Source organism: Lonchura striata, chromosome 4 (genome assembly GCF_050655825.1).
Source record: "Lonchura striata isolate lonStrDom1 chromosome 4, ASM5065582v1, whole genome shotgun sequence".
Classification (NCBI taxonomy): Eukaryota; Metazoa; Chordata; class Aves; order Passeriformes; family Estrildidae; genus Lonchura; species Lonchura striata.
Genome location: NC_140706.1, coordinates 71,993,399 through 72,011,974, shown reverse-complemented (window position 1 = coordinate 72,011,974; position 18,576 = coordinate 71,993,399). Strand labels below are relative to the sequence as shown.

The following is an 18,576-nucleotide window of genomic DNA, read 5'->3' as shown; positions in this document are numbered from 1 at the left end:
CAAAGGAATAGGGGAAATGCCAAGAGTGCTTACATTTATTGTTTAGCTGTATTTATTCATGTTTTTTGCCATTAAGTGTGTATTTTCTGTGGAATGTCGGACTGTTGACAGTATGTTCTGTGCAAGTTGGAGAGCTGTGTTTAGATAAATTTGAGATGCAGCTTTAGCCCAGCAACATCAGTGTAAATAGATTAATTGCACTGGGGACAATTTTAGTAGTAGTTGCAAAGTTTATACCGGAACAAAAATCTGGAAAATTTTGGGCAGCCCCAAGTGTCAGATGTGAGCTCTGGCAAAAGTTTGGAAGCACTAAGTGTGTGGAGGAAAATTTTGGATGAGAAGCAATTCTGAGGTTTGTGATCCATCCATTACCCAGGCACAGAGATGTGGGAGCTAATATTTTCAGTAATCATCAGTTTTGTCTTTGTTTTCAGTTTAGAGTAGGCTCACTTGAAAGAGTGAGATGGACAGCATATGAAAAATTCAAAAGGTTTGAATAGGAGCTCTTATAACTTTAAGCTATGGATGTGTTGACTACATAGTTTGTGCTTTTATATAATAAGCAATACCAAATCCAAACCACTTTCAGTGCACATTCATAATTGAGAAACAGGAGTTATGATAGTAAGCACTTGCCTTCTGCCAGTACTGACAAAATGTGATATATTTTAAAAAAATTTAAGTACTTTCCTCTGTTACGGGCTTACCTATTTTTTAGAAAAGTATGGGTTTTAATCCTTTCTCCTAGGTATGAATGCAGATTTTTTAATTCAATGAATAGCTGTGCCAAGATGAGCAATACTGACATGGAATATATGTGGGTGAGACAGAATGTCCTTGTGTAAACTTCCCTTCTTTCCATTTGGAGTGGAAATCATAAAAAGCTGCACTTGGTCATAAAAGGTATTTCAGGGACTGTGGCTTCATCTCAGTTGTTTTACAAGACAGTGACTGGGGAGGAAGAAACTGAACATGCCCCACCCCATGAATTTAACATTTCAGAATCAAGTGGCAGGAGTCACTTCGGTGAATGTTGTGCTTCCATGTCATGGTGCTGCAACTGAGTGCTGGAATCTGTTAAAAATTAAACTTGAAGTGAACTGTACAGGACATGAAATAATTACTTTATGTAAAATTCTTGGATCTGTCTGATACTGTTTTTTCGGCCTGTGGGGGATATTTGTAAAATGATGTGTTAGGTTGGCTATTCTACTGAGCCTTTGTGCAAGTGTAGTTCACTTTGCTCATCAAAAGTGAGAAGTTAAATTTTCATAGTGTTCATTTACTTGAATTCAGAATATATTTTTAGAGGCTTAGGTTTTTTAGAAAGGGTATTTTATTGCTTATGTGGGTTCTCTGGTTTTCTAGGCAAGATTGCTGGATTATGTATGCTGTGTTATATTTGATTTCTTGGAAAAACATCAAACCTTTTAATTTGGGAAGCAAATGTTTGAGAGGGAGCATAAGGAATTTTGTCTTGTCAGGGAAAGATCCTTTTATTCGTGGAATTGTATTTTTTTATATGCAAAATTGTTCATAGTTGATGAAACCTACAGACAAAAGTCTTAGCATGATGTAGTAAGATATGTCAATCTTGTTTACACTGAATTTTGTGTTAATCCTGGAAAATGTTAGTGCAGTGAGCTGATTTTGTGTTGTTTCTCTCTGCAGTTACTAATTCCTACTTCAGTTTAGCTCTGTTTTGCACAGCTGAGTGTCAGCATATCAAGCAGCATACATGTTCTGCAATTGTTTTTGACCCTATAAACTATTTGACTTGACAAAAAGTATTGAAAAAAGTCCCCCAAACCCAAGATAACAGTGCAAATTACTCTTGTGGTGATAAGCTGATTTGGTGGAACTGCTGGATTTTTTCCTTGCTGGGAGCATGCTGTCTCAACAGGCTTTTTGTGATCTAGCACTGATAAGTCTTATCAATTTTTGCAGGATATATGCTTGAACCAGATCAAGAGAAGAGACCTGATATCTTTCAAGTATCTTACTTTGCCTTTAAAATTGCCAAAAAGGAGTGTCCAGTGTCTAATATTAATGTAAGTACTCAAGTGTTTTCAGTGTCTTATGCAGTACTGATGTACTGTCATAGGAGCTGAGGGATCACATCAGCTCTGTCACATGCCTGGTTCCTGAACGTAACACAGAGCAGAGGACACATCAAGCTGATGTTGTGTACATGCAGTATGAGCTCTCTATAAATAAAATATGTTCTTAATTTTGAGGACATAGCTCCGTGGACACTATTGATACCATACCAATACCCAGTTTAGGATTTTAGCCATTAGTAATCTCTTAATACAATCAGTATGAAATATCCAGATGTTAACCTTGTTGACAGTAGAAAGCTGAATGTTGTAAATGGAGTGTCAAGAGCATGTGTGTTTGCTCTTGGACTTCCCTTAGCAATTGTGGTAGTCCAGTGGAAGGACTCCAGTGAGCTGGAAAGCAAACAGAGCAGTACTTGAGTCAGCCTGCCTTCTTTCCCCCACCCTTGGTTTCCATGGGGGTCTGAGCTTGGTCTGCAGATGCCTTGCTTCACAGATGTAATTACATCTGTAGTGCAATGGAATCTGGGGACTTTTAGCTAATGTTGAGTATAAAGTGGTTCTCAAGACAAGCATCAGGAAAAATTCATCCCAAAATTGAGTATACAACAGATACCGATGGTAGTAATTTCTGCCTTCAGAGGCAGACCATTGAATTTTCTGAGATCCCTTTGAATTCCTTTTTTCCTTTATTGTTGTAGAAGGATCTCAGTAAATTTGAGTGTTGCCTTTTGGAAATACCAATTAAAATAAACCAGGAAGTCTTGAAATACTTGATAATTATCTGTCTCTATCATTTGTGACCAGGTTTAGATTTGCATTTGTTATGTGCATTTGTCATGAGAGTTGATTTCTTTTCTCCTTTGCTCCAAACTGCCATATTCCATATAAAACAGAGTCTTGGTGATATGGGATTCATTCAGGGATGAGGTTGGGGGTAAGATAAAAGCCTGTCAAAGCTTTGGTGCTGCATGGTTTTCTGGAATTTGTATTGTGGTGGAAGAGCAGAGTGTGCTAAAAACAGTTCCCTCCAAAGATTGGTCTTTGCTTTAGAGCTTGATGCTGAAGTGAGTCTCTGTGCAGTCACACAAAAGTGCTTGGAGACAATGTTGTATGTTATTGTTGATGGTTGGCAGTGTAAATGAAGTGAAACAGCTGACAAGAGAGTCAGATCAGTCAAGTTCTGCTTTGAGGAACCTGCAACACACTGAGAGGATATAGAGATACTGGTGAGGTAAACCCTTTTCCAGTTACAGCTGTGAGTTCTGCATGAAGCCTTGTCATGTGGAGGTCTTGAATCCAAGTATTCCTCTTCAATATGTAAGAAATTTTTTTCTTTCAGGATTTGTTTTTTTAATTTATTCAAATTTGTTTTTCCCAAGAATTCTCCTGTCCCCTCAAGTCTTCCTGAGCCCATGACAGCTAGTGAGGCAGCTGCTAGAAAAAGCCAAATAAAAGCAAGGTGAGCAGAGGATGTCACTTTTCTTTCTCCTAATGTTGTTAAGCTATGTTTGTTTAAAATCTGTTTTCATACACTAATGGATTAGTGAAGTATTACCTCAGTAGAAGTCAGTAGATAAACTACTTTTCTAAGAACTTGAACTCTGTTTGGATTCCACTTCTTTGCTTTTTTCATTATATTGGGAATCCATGAAGGGAAACTGATATTTTGAAGGCAAATGGGTTTTGTTATTTGTTTTTGAGAAATGGAAATTTTTATGGAGAAGGATTCACTTTTTTTGTCCTTGTTAATAAAAACAAACCCAAAAACTGTGGGAATTCCTCTCTATGTTTCTGATTTCTGCTATGATCTAGTGTGTATGCACTTAAGGCTGATGCTGGTAAATCCTTTACCCTTTCTTTCTTTGTCAATGGAAGTTATTAGGGTTTTAATCTCCCAGCATGTGTGACTTGGATACTTTTACATTCAGCTATAATTATCAGCTCCATTTGCAAAAAAAGAGCAAAGAAAACCTGAGAGATTCATAGAAGTAGAAATAATTTGAACTAACACAAAATGTTTTCCTTTCTCTTATTTCTCGTACATACGGATAGTAGTCCTGTTTCTAATTGTAGGGTTGTAGACTCAAGCACAGGACTGGAGTTTTTGGAAACGAATGTTAAGTTACTTACGTGCAGTGCTGAAATAGAGTAGCACATGATTAAGACATAACTCAGCTGTTAAGAAATGTACTGTGTCAAATTTGAAGCAGAAATATTTGTCTTTTCATCAAGTATCTTACATGGAAAAAACTGCCCTTTCAGAATAACAGATGCTGTTGGACCAACAGAAACCTCAATTGCACCACGACAAAGACCAAAGGCCAATTCGAGCACTGCCCCTTCCAGTGTGCTGGCAATCCAGAGCTCAGCAACTCCTGTCAAAGTACAAGTTCCTGGAGAATTTGCTAATCGTGGGCAAAAAGGTAACTTGAAGTCTGAGGATGGATGAAAATAAAGAAGCAACTGTGCCTCTATTCTTCTTCTTGCTCTATTAGAGATAACATATAAAACTCAGTTTTATCAGTCTTAGTTTTTTATATACCAAAAACCAGATCTTCATTTCTGAAAGATTCTGAATGTGTGAGCTGTAAATTTGAGGTGCCACAAAAACTAAATTCAGATTGAGAAGTGAAAGTGTTTTTTTCCTTGTGTTTAACACTGGTTTTTGAATGAACTTGCTCACTGCAGACAGAAGTCCAGGCTTGTTTTGACTTGTGAAGAATTCACAAAAAGTACAGAGCCCTTCTGTATCAAACTGGGTTTTTTGTAGTAGGAAAAATATTTTCCTGTGCCTCAAGAAGTCATGAGAAAGCACCAATAGGTTGGTGGTATTTGTAGGCTGGAAACATGTCACTTCTCTCATGACTGACACCTTCATTCCACATGGTGCTGTGGGTGTAGGAGGAATTAGGAGAAACTCACTCGAGTGAAATGGGTTTTTGAAAAATCCTTGTTCTTTTTCTCATTCAGAAAGAATTATAGGTCTGATAAATATTCTTTTACATAGTTGACATTTAGACCTAGAGCACTTTCTAATTGCATTTCCATGCTGTTACATGTCTGCTGCAGAAAAAGTGGAGTAGTTTCAGGGATGGATTGGAAAAGTCTCAAAAGGCCACTGAGAATGTGTAGTACTTTTTACTAGGTGGGGATCCATATAACATCCAGCTTGAAAAGCTTTTTGTGTTATGACAAGGAACAGATCATTCATGGGCATTTCAGAATGTAAAACATTGTGCAAGAGAGAAATTTATGGTAGTACGTGTCCCTTAAAAGGTGCAAAATTAATCAGGTGTTCTGTTTAAGGGAGTTTGATGGATAAGCTAATAGTTTCCTTAGGGAGAAAACATTAAAAATACCTCTGTGCTGAATGGTTACAAAGCTGCATGCTTTGAGATAAGGGCTTGAGACCCCGCAGTGTGTAATTTAAGTGTTGGTAAAGCAGAAGCCTGGAACTCAGCTTGCTGTCATGAGACCAGGGGAAGCTTGCAGCATCTTGCACATAGAAATGGTTCATTTTGCAGGTCTGTAATTACTTTGTAAAGAAGTCAACGTGCTATCTATTGGGGTGTCATGATTGTCAGACTGGGAAGAGAAGCTGACAGTCAGCTTGAGGTGAAGAATGCCAGAGAGAACTCTGGTTGGAGCTGGGGGGTCTGGATGTCAGTAGTGTTGTCTGTCACAGGAACTGTGCGACCAGGGAATGCACAAGACATCTCACAGTCCCAAGGGACTGCTCCACAGCAGCACAGGGTCCTCCAGCAGCTGCAGCAGGGAGACTGGAGACTGCAGCAGCTGCACCACTTGCAGCACCAGCCTACCATGCAGGATGCTTACATCCAGCAGGTATAGTCAGATCTGTTAGACAAAGTGTCTGAGACTCATTGTGCGTGTTCATAACCCTTGGAATTGTGTGCCTGTTCAATGCTTCTGCTGTTGCTGCCTGTACTTTTCCAGCTAAAAGAACTCCTGTCCCTTCTTGCTTTTGCTTTGTTCCTTCATTGACCCTGTAATGTTTGTCCTAGAAAGTTGCTTGCCTTGCACTGTGTTCTTGCAGTTTGACCCCAAATTCCATCTTGCTGTGCATCACCACTGTGTGACTTCAAGGCTTTACCCATGTGTAAAGGAGCTCGGGATAAATGTTAGGAGTGATGATGGGTGATGATGTTGTGCTTGCAGTAGATGGTTGTACATGCACCAGTGATAAATATGTAGTCTGATTTTTTTTCCCCTTTCTTTCTGTTTTTCTTTTTTTTTTTTTTTCTGTTTTTTTTTTTTTTTTTTTTTTTTTTTTGTTGTTGTTTTTTTTTTTTTCTTAAGAATTGGCTGGGAAGTGGAGGAAGGAAAATGCTCCCAGAGTGGTTGAAATGCAGTGACTGAATTGCAAGCTGGTTCTTGATTACATGATATCTTAATTGAAAAATGCTCTGGAGTCATAGATGTGATAGCCAGAAAAAGCATTAATTAAAATACCTGCTTATTTCTGAGGGGGCATCATTACTTTTTAAAGCTATTTTTTGTTTTTCCAGTATCACCAAGCAGTGCACCAGCAGATGGTCCAGCAGCAGCTGTTGCTGCAATCTATGTATCAGCAGCAGCCTGCCCAGTCACAGTATCCTGCCATGGTAAGTCACAGAGATGGTACAGTGTTAAAATAACGGCCTATGCTTGTAAATCTCTTGTGTAGATGCAGTAAGACAAGTGCCTGGCTACTTGTACTGAGCTGTGGACATGGTAAATAGTGTGCAGTTTGGCATCTAAAATAATACTCGCCTGGAGTTGCACTTGTGTATTAAATAATAGGATGGGATCTATCCTAAGTTCATAAGAAGGTCTCTCTGTTCTCATTTCAGACATACTTGGTTAATGTTTCCAGTACTAGCCACAGCAGCAAATACATGTTACACAACAGAGTGACTGAATTGGTGATGTCCAGTTCTTACTTGGAAAATAGGACAGCTAATTGTCAGAGCCTGTGTTGTAAAGATCAGGAGAAATTGTCCTGAAATCTTGTATCAAGATTAAGAATAGAGTATGATGAACACGCAATTAGCAGTGCTGCAGTGGCATACATTTGGGTTGCAATAATTACACAAATCAAAGTGGTAATAGGCTGGAAAAGGAAAGCAGTCTCCTGACCTGTTGGAGTGGTTTCTCTGCACCCGTGTGTTCTGGAGGGTGGTGATGGAGGCTGTGTTTGGCTGCCAGAGCAGCGCTGATAGTTGGCAGAAGAGTTTCGGTCAGGTGTGCGTGTTCTGGTAACACAGCCCTGCTCTCCCCAGGTGCAGCAGTACCAGCAGGCTCTCCTGCAGCAGCAGCAGGTGCTGGCTCAGCAGCGGGCACAGCAGGTGCAGTCCCCTGAATATATCACTTCTCCACAAGACTTTGCACCAGCCTTAATCTCCTACCCCAGGTCGCTGCCAGTGCATGGTGGAACAGTGGCAGATCCTTCCTACCCTACAAACAGGTGAGAGTTGTGGCTCAGCTGAGCCTGGGGGTTACTCGTGGCTTACGTTACTAATTGTGGTTAGCACTGGCAAATCCTTTTCTCAGAAGTTACTTGCTTTGATAGTAAGAGATTACTTAGAGCAGTTGGACAGTGGGTGTTCAGTGGTAAAGGATATTTTGGGAGCAGAGTGAGACAGTTTGTTAACAGATGAGCCTGGTACAATTTCTTAAAAGTATTTCTTCCAGTATTTCTTGTTCAGGGACTTACTCCAGGAGCTGACTGCTAAGCACTTTGCTTGGGATGGTCAGTAGTCTATGTTGAATGAGGTTATGTGCATCTGAAAGCAGTTTCAAACGCCATGCTAAAGAGCAGCTTTGTAGTTGGCCTTGATGTGCTAGGGCTGCCAGCTGCTGTGCTTAGAGGTGTGACCTGAGTATGTAACACAAAGTACACCTCAGAAGAGATATGGTCCCTGTGCAGTGGCCCTCATACCTGCCTTTGCTTAATAAATGGTAATAAATTACTATTTTGGCATTAATTCTTGTGAAAGACAGTGTAAGTAATAAAATCCCCTTCCTTTCTGATTTAAAAATAAAAGAACCTACATATCTGTCCAGTTTCATTGATATGAGAAACCAGATATCTATTTGTGTAGGTTCCTATTAGGCTTCTTTTAAATTTGCCTTCAGATTTTTTGGGGTCAGCTCTTAATGTATGTGTGCTGCTTGTGTGTAGGGCTTGGCATGATGAAGCATGTCTCAGATTTTGACCCTGATAACCAATCCTGTCATGTTTCTCTTTATTTGCTTCCTTGAACTGACTCTACAGGTCAGGTATTCCTGATGCTGAAGCAATTGCCAGTTACCCCAAGCAGAACATCAGTAACCCACCTGATATGTCAGGTTGGAACCCATTTGGAGAGGACAATTTTTCCAAGTTGACAGAGGAGGAGCTGCTGGACAGAGAGTTTGACCTGCTAAGATCAAGTAAGGGACGCTTGAAGGCTTACTTTGCTTCCCAGTAAATGAGGGCTCTGTGGTTGCTCAGCAGTTCCAACACCTGCTTGTCCAAGGATCGTGCAGGCTGTGTACAGAACATTCTTTCTGAGCATTTGAGGGCACTGTTGGGCCTGTCTTCCTTTCCTTTTTCTTTTTGAAAACACGTGCAATAGGAACTCACTGTCTGAAACTGGTAGTTACTGGCTCAATTACTGCAAAAATGGTAGTATCTTAGCTCTTCTATGCTGCTTGTGTCACCTTCATTGCCAAGAGGCTCTCAACAGCAGAGGTATGTTGTCAGATGGGAAGAGAATATTGGCTGCTTGCTTTATTCCTTTCCAGCTTTTTTCTTCCACACCAGAGAAGATTGTGTGGGTCTGATATGTCCTTTGAAAATGCCTGAAAGAAAATTGATCTATTACATTATGTTAATGTTTTGTACTGTCCTTTTTGAGTGGCTACATGTAAGGGCTGGTTTATTGTACTGATATGGCAATAGTTGAATAAACTTTTTCCTCATAAAGTCAGTTATCTCCATGGTTTTTACTTGGAATTAACCTTCTGTTCTTAATTGCTGAACACATGCTTGTTAGTTGCTCTTCCTATAACTGGTTTTGTTGAGATCAGATTTATTAGTGGGACTTGGAAGACATGACAGTGTTGAAAAACAGATTGTATATGCTTGGCTGTCTGTCAGCAAGTTTCTTGCAATTAAAAGTACAGTAAAGTTGAATTTTGAGTAACTGGAAAAAATACCTTTGCCTTCAGTTAATTATTTTTTCCTGTTGGGTGTGCACATTACATGTTAATCCTTTGGGAAAGTGACTGGGTGGGTTTGTGAAACTCTGGTTGTTAGTTTTCCCTTGTATCCTGTGTGAATCGAATCAGATTCCTGTTTTTGAGTTGAGAATGTAGCCTGCACACATTTTACAGTCAAATGTCTCTCTGGAAGCAGGGAAAAATGGCTTATGTACTAGCTGAAATTTAGATTCCTTCCAAGTCTAAGTTCAGGACTGGATTCAGTAGTAGAATCGAATATCTGTAGGTATGCTCCTGAATCTGGAGCAGGTTAGTTTGCAGCAAAGGTCAGCACAACAGCACCCACTTTCAGCAGCTGTAACTGCTGGACTGCACAAATGCAAGGACCAAAGAAGATAACCAAGGTCCATTTTGGGCTCAGATCTTCAAGGTAATTCGGTGCACAGGAGAGCAGGGTGTGATAACACACTTGATATGCTCTATCTGCAAAGTAAACCAAACCCAAAGGCACAGCTCTGCTCAGTAGTAACCAGCATTGGGGATTTTAGTCACTGACATACAGAAAGTGCAGAAATAACCCCGGGTCACTGCCTTGCCAGCAGCACACTAGATGGCAGCCTTGTCTGCACTGATGGGCTGCCTTACAGCGGCTCTGAGCTCCTGGGGCTTGATGTCCCTCAGGAGGGGGAGCACTGGTGGTTTGTGTCTGTATGTGCATGTAGGTGCACATGTCACAGCCTTCAGAGACCTTTTAACCTGGCTTTCTGATACCGAGGTGCTGTGCCAGAGATCATAGGAGCATACTTGGCAGTGTTAATGCCTTTGCTGCAGTCAAAGCAGGAATAATTATACTTCATGTTGTCTGCTGGTATTTAGTCTTGGCTGGAATAATGAGCAATCAGGAGATTTATTGTGAAATTAAGTCTTGTACCCATAAAATTGTCTTTAACTGCATAATTGCCTTAGATATGCATTAATATTGAAGGCTGAGTTCTCTTTAGATGTAGATTATCTCCTATGAGGGAGAAAGGCTGTTGAGTACTAAGTAACTTTTTTACCATATAGACAAAAGGGAATTGTAGATGCAAATTTGATCAGTGGTTCTACTTTTCTGTTACTAACTGCTATCCTGTACTTTATAACTCACATATAGTGGTGTGTAAGTTTGTGGTGCTCACTAGTGTTCAAAACAGAAATCCATTCTTTCTCATCTCAGAAGCCTAGTTTGTATTGTTGAGCTGATGCTTTATACATAAATTAAAGATGTTTCTTAATCTGGCAAATATTTTTAAAGCTTACATGTTTATGACAGTAACACCTAAGTAAATATACAAAGGCCTTTGTTAGAGGATGAAGATGTCACCACAGTTTGTCAGATTACCATCAGATTTCATGTGTTGAGGGGCTTTAATGTCAGTGTGTGCAGTGATGGTACTGCTGGGGCCATTCATCACTTCTCTTGTGAAAGGGGATCCAGTTCCTAGGATAGAATACATTGCTTATACTTGGTGAGGGTTTTCCTGGTAGAATGGTGCTGGTTGCTGTAAAAGGTAATGTGCAATTGGATGAATTTCTGAACTGAGCACCCTTGTGGAGGGCTGTGACATAGAGTGACAGATTGGAGCTCCTGGCTCTTATTTTTTCTCTGTTGTTGGTGTTGCTGTGATCCTCAGTTAGTGATGGGCCAGAAGCGACATCTGATGCTGCATTTCTGACAGCATTTTGAAATAGATTTTTTAAACAGCTCCTGTAACCACTTAATCATCTGTGCAGAATTGGGAGCCAAGAAAGCGAGTCTGCTTCCTTGCTGGGAAAGAACCCCCAGCTGAGTTTTCATAGCCTTGCATGAAGGCTTGGGATCACCCTGGTGTTCCAGCAGGGACAGGTGTGGGTGCAGAGCCTCCCAGGCACTCTGCCTGTCTCCTTGCAGTAGGAAGGAGCTGCCCAAATCAGCTGTGCAGGCAAGAGCTGTGCTTCTTAGAAGCCTTTGTCAAACCCCATGTCAGAGAAGATACTCCTCCCTCACCCTGTACAGTGCATAGCTTTGCATAGGTGTGAGTCCTTCCATTTTTATTTTATTTTGCTTTATTTTTTGTTCTGTTTCATTTTGTTTTTTACAGACAGGCTGGTGGACAGGAGAACATCTTCAGATAAGGATGTGGAGACACATGCTGCTCCACAGACAAGTCCTCCTGAAGATCCCTTTGGTTCTGTTCCTTTCATTTCTCAGCAAGGCAAGTTCCATCTGTGACATGATTACCTCGTAGCTGTATACATACATACCTGTAGGTGTATGTATCTGCTGAAGTATGCACAGCAGTTCAGTGACCAAAGAATGGCAGGGAGCTTTGCTGCCTCCTAACTTAACAGCACTTGGGTTGAAGGGATGTGTTGGTGTGTTCTTTACCTCCAGTTAAAACCACTTGTGCATCCAGCTCCTGGTGCCTGTGGAGCCTTGGGACAGACTGTGTAGGGTGTGGTTCTGCTGGGCACCACCTGGGCAGAGCCACAAGTGCTTTTGCTGAAGGGAAATTGCTTGCTAAGGCCAAATTTTGCACTTCACTGTAGTCTGTTCTGACTCGCGCTGTATCTGTGGTTCAGTTGTCCAGCCAAGTGGGGACAATAAACTTCTATGCATTTAATGCACAGTTTTGGTACAAGTTGAATCAAATGCAAACATTTTATATTGTCTATACATGGGGAGGGTGGGCATTCATTATTGCTTTTCAGTTCAGCTTTGACTATGTTTACCTTGAATGTAAGTAAAAATAACGTGTTATGTGGGCATTGTGAGTGGGAAACTGCATCACCCTGCAACTTAAGCAACAGTTTTAACATTTGGTTGATCAGCACTTTAGTATTTATTTTGGTACCTTTGACAAAGTAAAGCCTGTGTGATAGTTGAATGGTAAAAGGAATGTCAGCCATTTATGGAGCCACTTGGGTTTTGTTGCGAGTTCCTCTGTGATAAAGGTGCCTTAGTGTAACATGTACAGTCTGTTCTTACGAACTTCAAAAGCTCAGGTAACATGCCTTAAAATAAATCAGCTGGGGTCAACCTAAGGTAGTATCTGTGTTTTATTTTGCTTTGCTCCCGTGTTTTATTTTGCATTCTTGGAGACACTCTGGTAGGGCTGCAAAAGAAAATCCCTTTGCCTGTGCTGCTCCTGTCCCTAGACTTGAATTCATTCTGCGTGCTGTAGGACTGTGTTCTTAGTTTGTGCTTGTGTTTGGCTCTCTCAGGACAAGTTTGCTTTCTGTCACTTTGTTCATGTTCAGTAGTTCAGTGCCACGTGAAAACCATTTAGGTGAAGAAGGGTTTGCTCTGCAGGTGCTATTGGGAAAGGTTTCCCTGGCATCTTCATTCCAGAGGTTGCTTTGACTTAGGTAAGCCTGAATTCACATGCAAAACAAACAGAAAATAGCTTACACTCCATTTAGGATGGGGACCATCAGGTACTTTGTCTCTTGCCAAGTGTTCATACCCCTGTGTCCAGAGAGTGTGATCTTGGAAGTGCATTTCATTGTTGCTGGTTTTTTTAGATGGTTATAATATAGCTTTAGATTGTAACAAATATCTTCACTGTGTTTTTATTGCGTGCTTTATTTTTCTTACTTGGAATCCAAGTTATAATTCTTTACACACTAAAAAAAAAAACCAAAAAAAAACCCAGAAAAAATGGGAGTTGCTTCTATTAAGGGGAGGAAAAATCCCCTGAAATTCCGTCATGACTGAAAACCCAGGCTGTAAGAGATGTGTTGAGCTGGTTGTATAATAGCTGTGGCATCGTGAAAAAACTGTGCACTTTTCTATAGCCTTTTTTCCTATGAACTTCTAACTGGCATTTAAACAAGAGTAAATATTGGCTTGGTTTCAAGAAAGGTATTGTTAATTATATGTTAACTGTGAATTGCACTTGGTAAACAAATCAGGTACAATAAATATTTAAATGTTAATATTGATCTTCTAAAAGCTGGTTTGTATTCCCCACTGAACTGTTCTTGGTAATATCTTGAAAGAGGAGTTGCAAGACAGCTAAGAAAAGGTGAAAGCTGTTGACCTGGACATATTTAATTTCTAGCTGAGGGCTTTTTGGGGCAAACTTTACAAATGTCCCTCTCTGATATCTTGATTTCTGCTTGCACTTAACACTGTTTTGTGACCTGTTCTTTCTGGTTTCTTCCTTGTGATTGAAACGTGTAACTGAGAAGTAAATCACCTGTGTCCCTTACTCAGGGCATCCAAGGGCAGGTGATGGCTTGGCAAGTGGAACAGAGGTTTAATACCTTGAGTACAATTCCAGCATTTACAAGAGAGACTCTTGAATCTTGTTCAAGTACAAGTTTCATTTCCTTATTGTAAGGTGTCTCAGCCCAAATGGGGAGTGTGCTAGCACTGTTTGCCCAGGGCTCTGGCCACCGAGTTCTGACTTGTTGAATTACAATGGCATAAAGTGGTGACCTTATAAACATGGGATCTTTAAAGTAAATAAAACTGACTTTCTTGAAGAGTAACAGTTGTTACTGAAGTTATGTTCTACTGTATTGACCAGAGTCCCAACTTGGTTTTCCTTGCTCTGGCATAGGTCTGATGTATAAATCACATATGTGGGTTGTGGCTGAGTAGAGTCACCCAGAGGATTCCTTGTGTTTTGGAGGCCTAAGGGTTCTCTGCTGAAAGCAGCTCTTCACTCAGTAATCAGCTGACTCGGGTCACCTCCTGAGAGAGAGCAGCAAGATGGTGACAATCGTGTGTCATCTTTGGACTCAGCAACATCAACTGCTGGTAACCTGGCTGAGCACATGTCACCAGGTGTGTTAACATGTGGCTGGGAAGGTGAAGCAAGGGAGCAGCAGAGGCTGGAACTGCAAGCCTTTTATCATCGCTGGGAAAGTCTGTGGCCTGCGTGACTTGGGATATTTCCTGTGGAGCTGAGAGTGCATTTCAGGCTGGCACTGATGCTGACACTTCTCACGCGGAGAAGAAACCTGCAACTGGATGGACTGTAGCTGCTTGTCTGTTAGACCTTCTGTGCATATTTTTATCTGGTGGAGAGCCAGCAGCAACACTTGTGTCTCTTGGCGTGCACAGAGGGAAAGGGGTGCAGAGTGAGCTAACGGGTGTTGGGTTCCTCTCAGTTTGGGGAATAGGGAACCACTGTTTTGGTGTCTCTCACTTTTGGTGTGTATCCTAGTAAAAGTGTTCTCACGAGTAAACTTGCCACACAGACTACTTTATGCCAAAATTTTTGTGGAAAATAGTAGCACCTTAAGACCTGAGATGACTGGAAAAGAAACTTGGCCTGGGAAAGAATTCCAGTGTTTGATCTGTTAGAAACAAACCCTACATTACAAACTTCATAATGAAAGAGAGAATTAAATAGCCAGCACTGGGGCACTTAAGCACTTCACATGTGGAAAAGAGGTCCTGGTTCTGGAATGCCTGAACTGGATGGTGACGGTGGAAAAAACATCTCCTGTGGACAACATTTTGGAAGGGAAGTTTTTGATTCAATGTGTGTTGCCCAGCTTATGTTGTAATGCCCTTTGTTATTATCAAGTGTTTTAGAAGCTCGGGAGAAAGATGCTTTATATTGCTCTCAAATGTAAGAAGGATATGTCATGAATATAGTACAGTTGGCTGGTGAGCTGTACTCGGTGCTTTTGGTCATCTTGCATTTATTCTCACTAATGGTTTTTGGAATGAAGCCAGGCTAGGATGGCTTTTTCTTCCCTCAGCTTAATACTGTGATTCCCAGAAGGAATACAAGAATTGAGGTAGCACTCGAAGTTACATGGATGGGCTGTGTGAGAAGTGGAGGTGTTGGGCAGTGTTGCCTGAAGCTGTTTCAGGCATTTGGCTCCTGTGGAACAATCTCCAAGAGCTGTTGCCTAGGATCTTGGGGTGGGGTTCTGGTTCAGGTCATCTCATTAACAGTTCTGCTGAATGTTGTACAGCTCGTGAGCTGTAGATGTGGTCAAGCCACTTTGTTTTTGTAGCCTCTGTGGTAACACCTTCTGAGCCACTGCAGTCCTGTTCTCTGTGCAGGGACTGAATAAAAGCAAGTCCAGTTCTGTAGCAGCTTCTTTCTGATTTCCAAACTTCCCACACTCGGCAACCTGGTGGTGTCTTCAAATGGTGGCTGCAGGTGTCTGCCTTGGGCTAAGAGGGGCTTTGTGGTTGTGTGTTGTCCCAGCTGTGTGGATGTTGCAGAAAGCCAGCCAGCTGTGTGCCAGATGCAGTGCCACGGGAGTCATCCAGAGCTTTGGACACATCTCTGGGAATCCCCTGCTGCAGTAGGTGCTGCTGGATGTGCACGGTGTCACAGCAGAGACCTGCAATGTCCTGGGGGGAGCAGACGTGGGGGATGATGATTCATTCAGTTGGTTTTTGTGTACTGCTTCCAACAGGGTTTCAAACACTGCAAGTTTTGTACCACGGCCTGGGACCACTGTGCAGTCTGGGCCTTTAAGTGAGACACATCTTGCTAGAACTTAAGAAGAAATTACTAATACCAGACCAGAAGAAACAAAAAAGACTTGAGCCACTTAGAGAACTTGAAAAATTGGCTCCTGCCAACAGTTGATGTTGATTGTTTAAAGGTGCCCAGACCTGTGTGCAGTGATCTGGATGTTGTAGTGTTGTAGAGTGTTACTTGCCAGAAGTTGAAAGCTTTGCTGATGTTATTCTGTACTTTCTTGGCTGTGGCTTCAGTTATTCATAGTGCTTGCTGAATGCAGATTCAGGATATTTCCCTGTATCAAGATCTTCAACTTGACCTATTCTAGATACCCGTTCCTAAGTGACCTGAAATTGTTTACCCATCACAGGTATAAATGGTATGTCTGGGCTCTGCCAAGGGTCTGCATTTTCTGTCCAAAACTATTTACTGTTTTTCTTTTTTTAAAGTTTTTTTCAAATCTTGCAGCAGTCACGGGCACATTGCACTATTTTTTTATATTGTGCTTTAATCTCTGGAGTAATTCTTTAAAAGAATGTCAGCAGTAGTGCCAGGCACGAGTGTGGTATTCTTCCATTTTTGTTGCTCTTGAAAGTAGAGGTGATAAGATGTGTAAATCCATTACAGTGTTGAGCAGCTGCTGCCCTGGCTGTTGTCAGAGAACTGGTGCAGATTTAGTTGCAGCCTGCCGCTAATCCTTGGGCTGACATGTGGCAAATTGTTATGAAATGATGGTGGCAGTATGTTCCCAATTCCAAGGGAGCTTAAAGCTCTTATGCCCCACTCCTGGGCTACCCCCACCATACCCTAAAATGAAGAACCAGCAGAAGGCATGTAATTACTGTGGTTGTTAGAGGGAATTCATCCTCTTATAATCCTGTGTCTCGAAAAAGAACATCGGAACAGAAAATTTCCTTGAAGATTGGGATCTTCTTATATGATTAAAGATGTTCCACCTGGCTCACATTTGAGCCAAGAACAATTGTTCCCTACAAGCTGCAAACCTGATTAGAAGTGTGGTAATCTGAGCAGCACATTGCAAACAGATGTTGCCACCAGTGTGCAGCCGTGCTGGGTAAATGTGTATCTGAGTGTCTCTGCAGTGGTGTAGCCTGACACGATTGCATGAAATCAATATGACACAACACTTCAGTCTGGAAATCTGTTTGGCCAGAGCATTCAGTTGCCATTTAGCAAGGGCTTTTCCCTTTTGGGTGATTGTTTGTGTGTAGTGCTCTATTTCATTTGCTAACTCAATTAGCAGTGAAACAGGTGCAACTGTACTGTAGAAGACCAAAGTATTCCTATCTTAGTTTTAAAATACTGTAGTTCTAGGGAGATTATTTTTGTTTCTTTGGATTGGTTTTGATTCTTGTCTGATGGAGTTTTATCCCTGTTCCTGGGGTTAACGTGAAGCCACTACAGCTGCAAAGGCGGGTGCAGAGATGGTTTGTTCCCTCAGGGTTGGCCAGGTAGGGCTACAAACGTGCAAGATGAGTATCTTAGAGTAGTTTCTGCTTGGAGCAGATGGCTCTGGTTGTTTCTATCTTCAACACACACAGAAGGATAAAGGAAGATACTTGTTCTCTGCTGACACACTCCAGTGTGGGAGCAGTGATGTTGCCATTCTGGAAACCCTCCTTGGAGTACAAGCATTTTCTTCAAACCCACATATCCGGAGCAGTTGCTGTTCACAGCATCACCTGCTGCGTGCCACCTGCTTTCCAGGTGACATGGTCCATGTAGGGTCATACGTACTGGCTCTGCAACTCTGATAATAATGAGCTCCTAGTGGAGGTTTTGAATTTCTAATCACTGTTGGATATTTCCCAGTCTGTACATAATACATGGACACTGGTTTTGTGCTGCAATAAGCAAGTCACTGCTAACTCTGGCAAGGAGACTGGCCAAGGAGCAATCTCAGCTGAAGAGCTAGAAATTTGGAAACCTTCAGAAACCACTGCTGAGCTGAGATGCAGTTATTGACTGTGCTGTGGTGCTGTTAGAATGGGAAAAAGGCTTTTTGCTGTGTCTTTGAGTAGCCTCAAAATTAAGACACTTTGGACCATGTTGTCTCATGTGCAGGGACAGATGTTGATAAATTTGCACTTTAAGCTTCCCTTTCCTGTGGACTGTCTCATTCCTGCCAGCAAAAAGGCTGGTGTGTGCTATGTCCAGCATGCCTTGGCATTGCCCTCAGTGGAGCAAGAGCCCACAGAACTGACCAGGCCAGGACAGACTGCTGTGGGCAAAGTAGAAATCAACACGTGCATCAAACTTGGTGTTCTCACTGGCTGTTCAGTCATTTCCCCTGTGTGTGCCTCTGTCAGCCAAGAAGGTACTCAGCATTTCCTTGAAGAGTGGTTCAGAGCTCCAAACACAGGGGGAAAATACCTGGCTTGTGTGTTGCTGTGGATGCATGTCTCCAGCAAGAGGGATTACTCGGTCAATTGTTCCTGGCTTCATCTGAGTTCCTCTGGAGGTTGTACTTGTTAGACTCGAGAGAGGAAACCGTAGGATGGAAAGGCTGAGTTGTCTCGATGCCCGATTCCCAAGATGATTTGCTGTGTGTTGCCAGCAGGAATCACAGTTGTGAGTAACAGGTGGGTCTGTTGGGATGCTGGAGCAGCCAGGGTGCCCGTGCATGGAGTGTGCTGTGGGAAACGTCCTCTTTGCTGTGCCATCTGTCTGGAGAGCTCTGGGGCTGAGAGCTGCACCTCGTGCTGCCCTTAGGCAGCTCAGCTGCTCGTGGCACAGGTTGTGTTCTGTCTCGTCAGTGCCTGTTACAGTTTGTTTTCTTGGGACTCTGACTGTGGCAGCACTTAAATAACAGTTAAACCTGGAAA

General features: G+C 41.9%; 1 protein-coding gene across 3 annotated transcripts in view; it reads left to right on the top strand.

Annotated features, from left to right (window-relative positions):
- Positions 1-18,576, top strand: part of BMP2K (BMP2 inducible kinase) — a 49,506-nt gene that overhangs the window by 23,661 nt on the left and 7,269 nt on the right. For 2 of the 3 annotated variants that reach the window (XM_021529520.3, XM_077783089.2), the window contains 8 exons: positions 1,948-2,051; positions 3,443-3,522; positions 4,326-4,486; positions 5,749-5,909; positions 6,593-6,688; positions 7,346-7,530; positions 8,341-8,498; positions 11,390-11,503. In XM_021529520.3, the coding sequence (XP_021385195.3) occupies positions 1,948-2,051; positions 3,443-3,522; positions 4,326-4,486; positions 5,749-5,909; positions 6,593-6,688; positions 7,346-7,530; positions 8,341-8,498; positions 11,390-11,503 (1,059 nt within the window). The remainder of the gene's footprint in view (positions 1-1,947; positions 2,052-3,442; positions 3,523-4,325; positions 4,487-5,748; positions 5,910-6,592; positions 6,689-7,345; positions 7,531-8,340; positions 8,499-11,389; positions 11,504-18,576) is intronic. The other variant, XM_085578440.1, reaches the window with a different exon arrangement.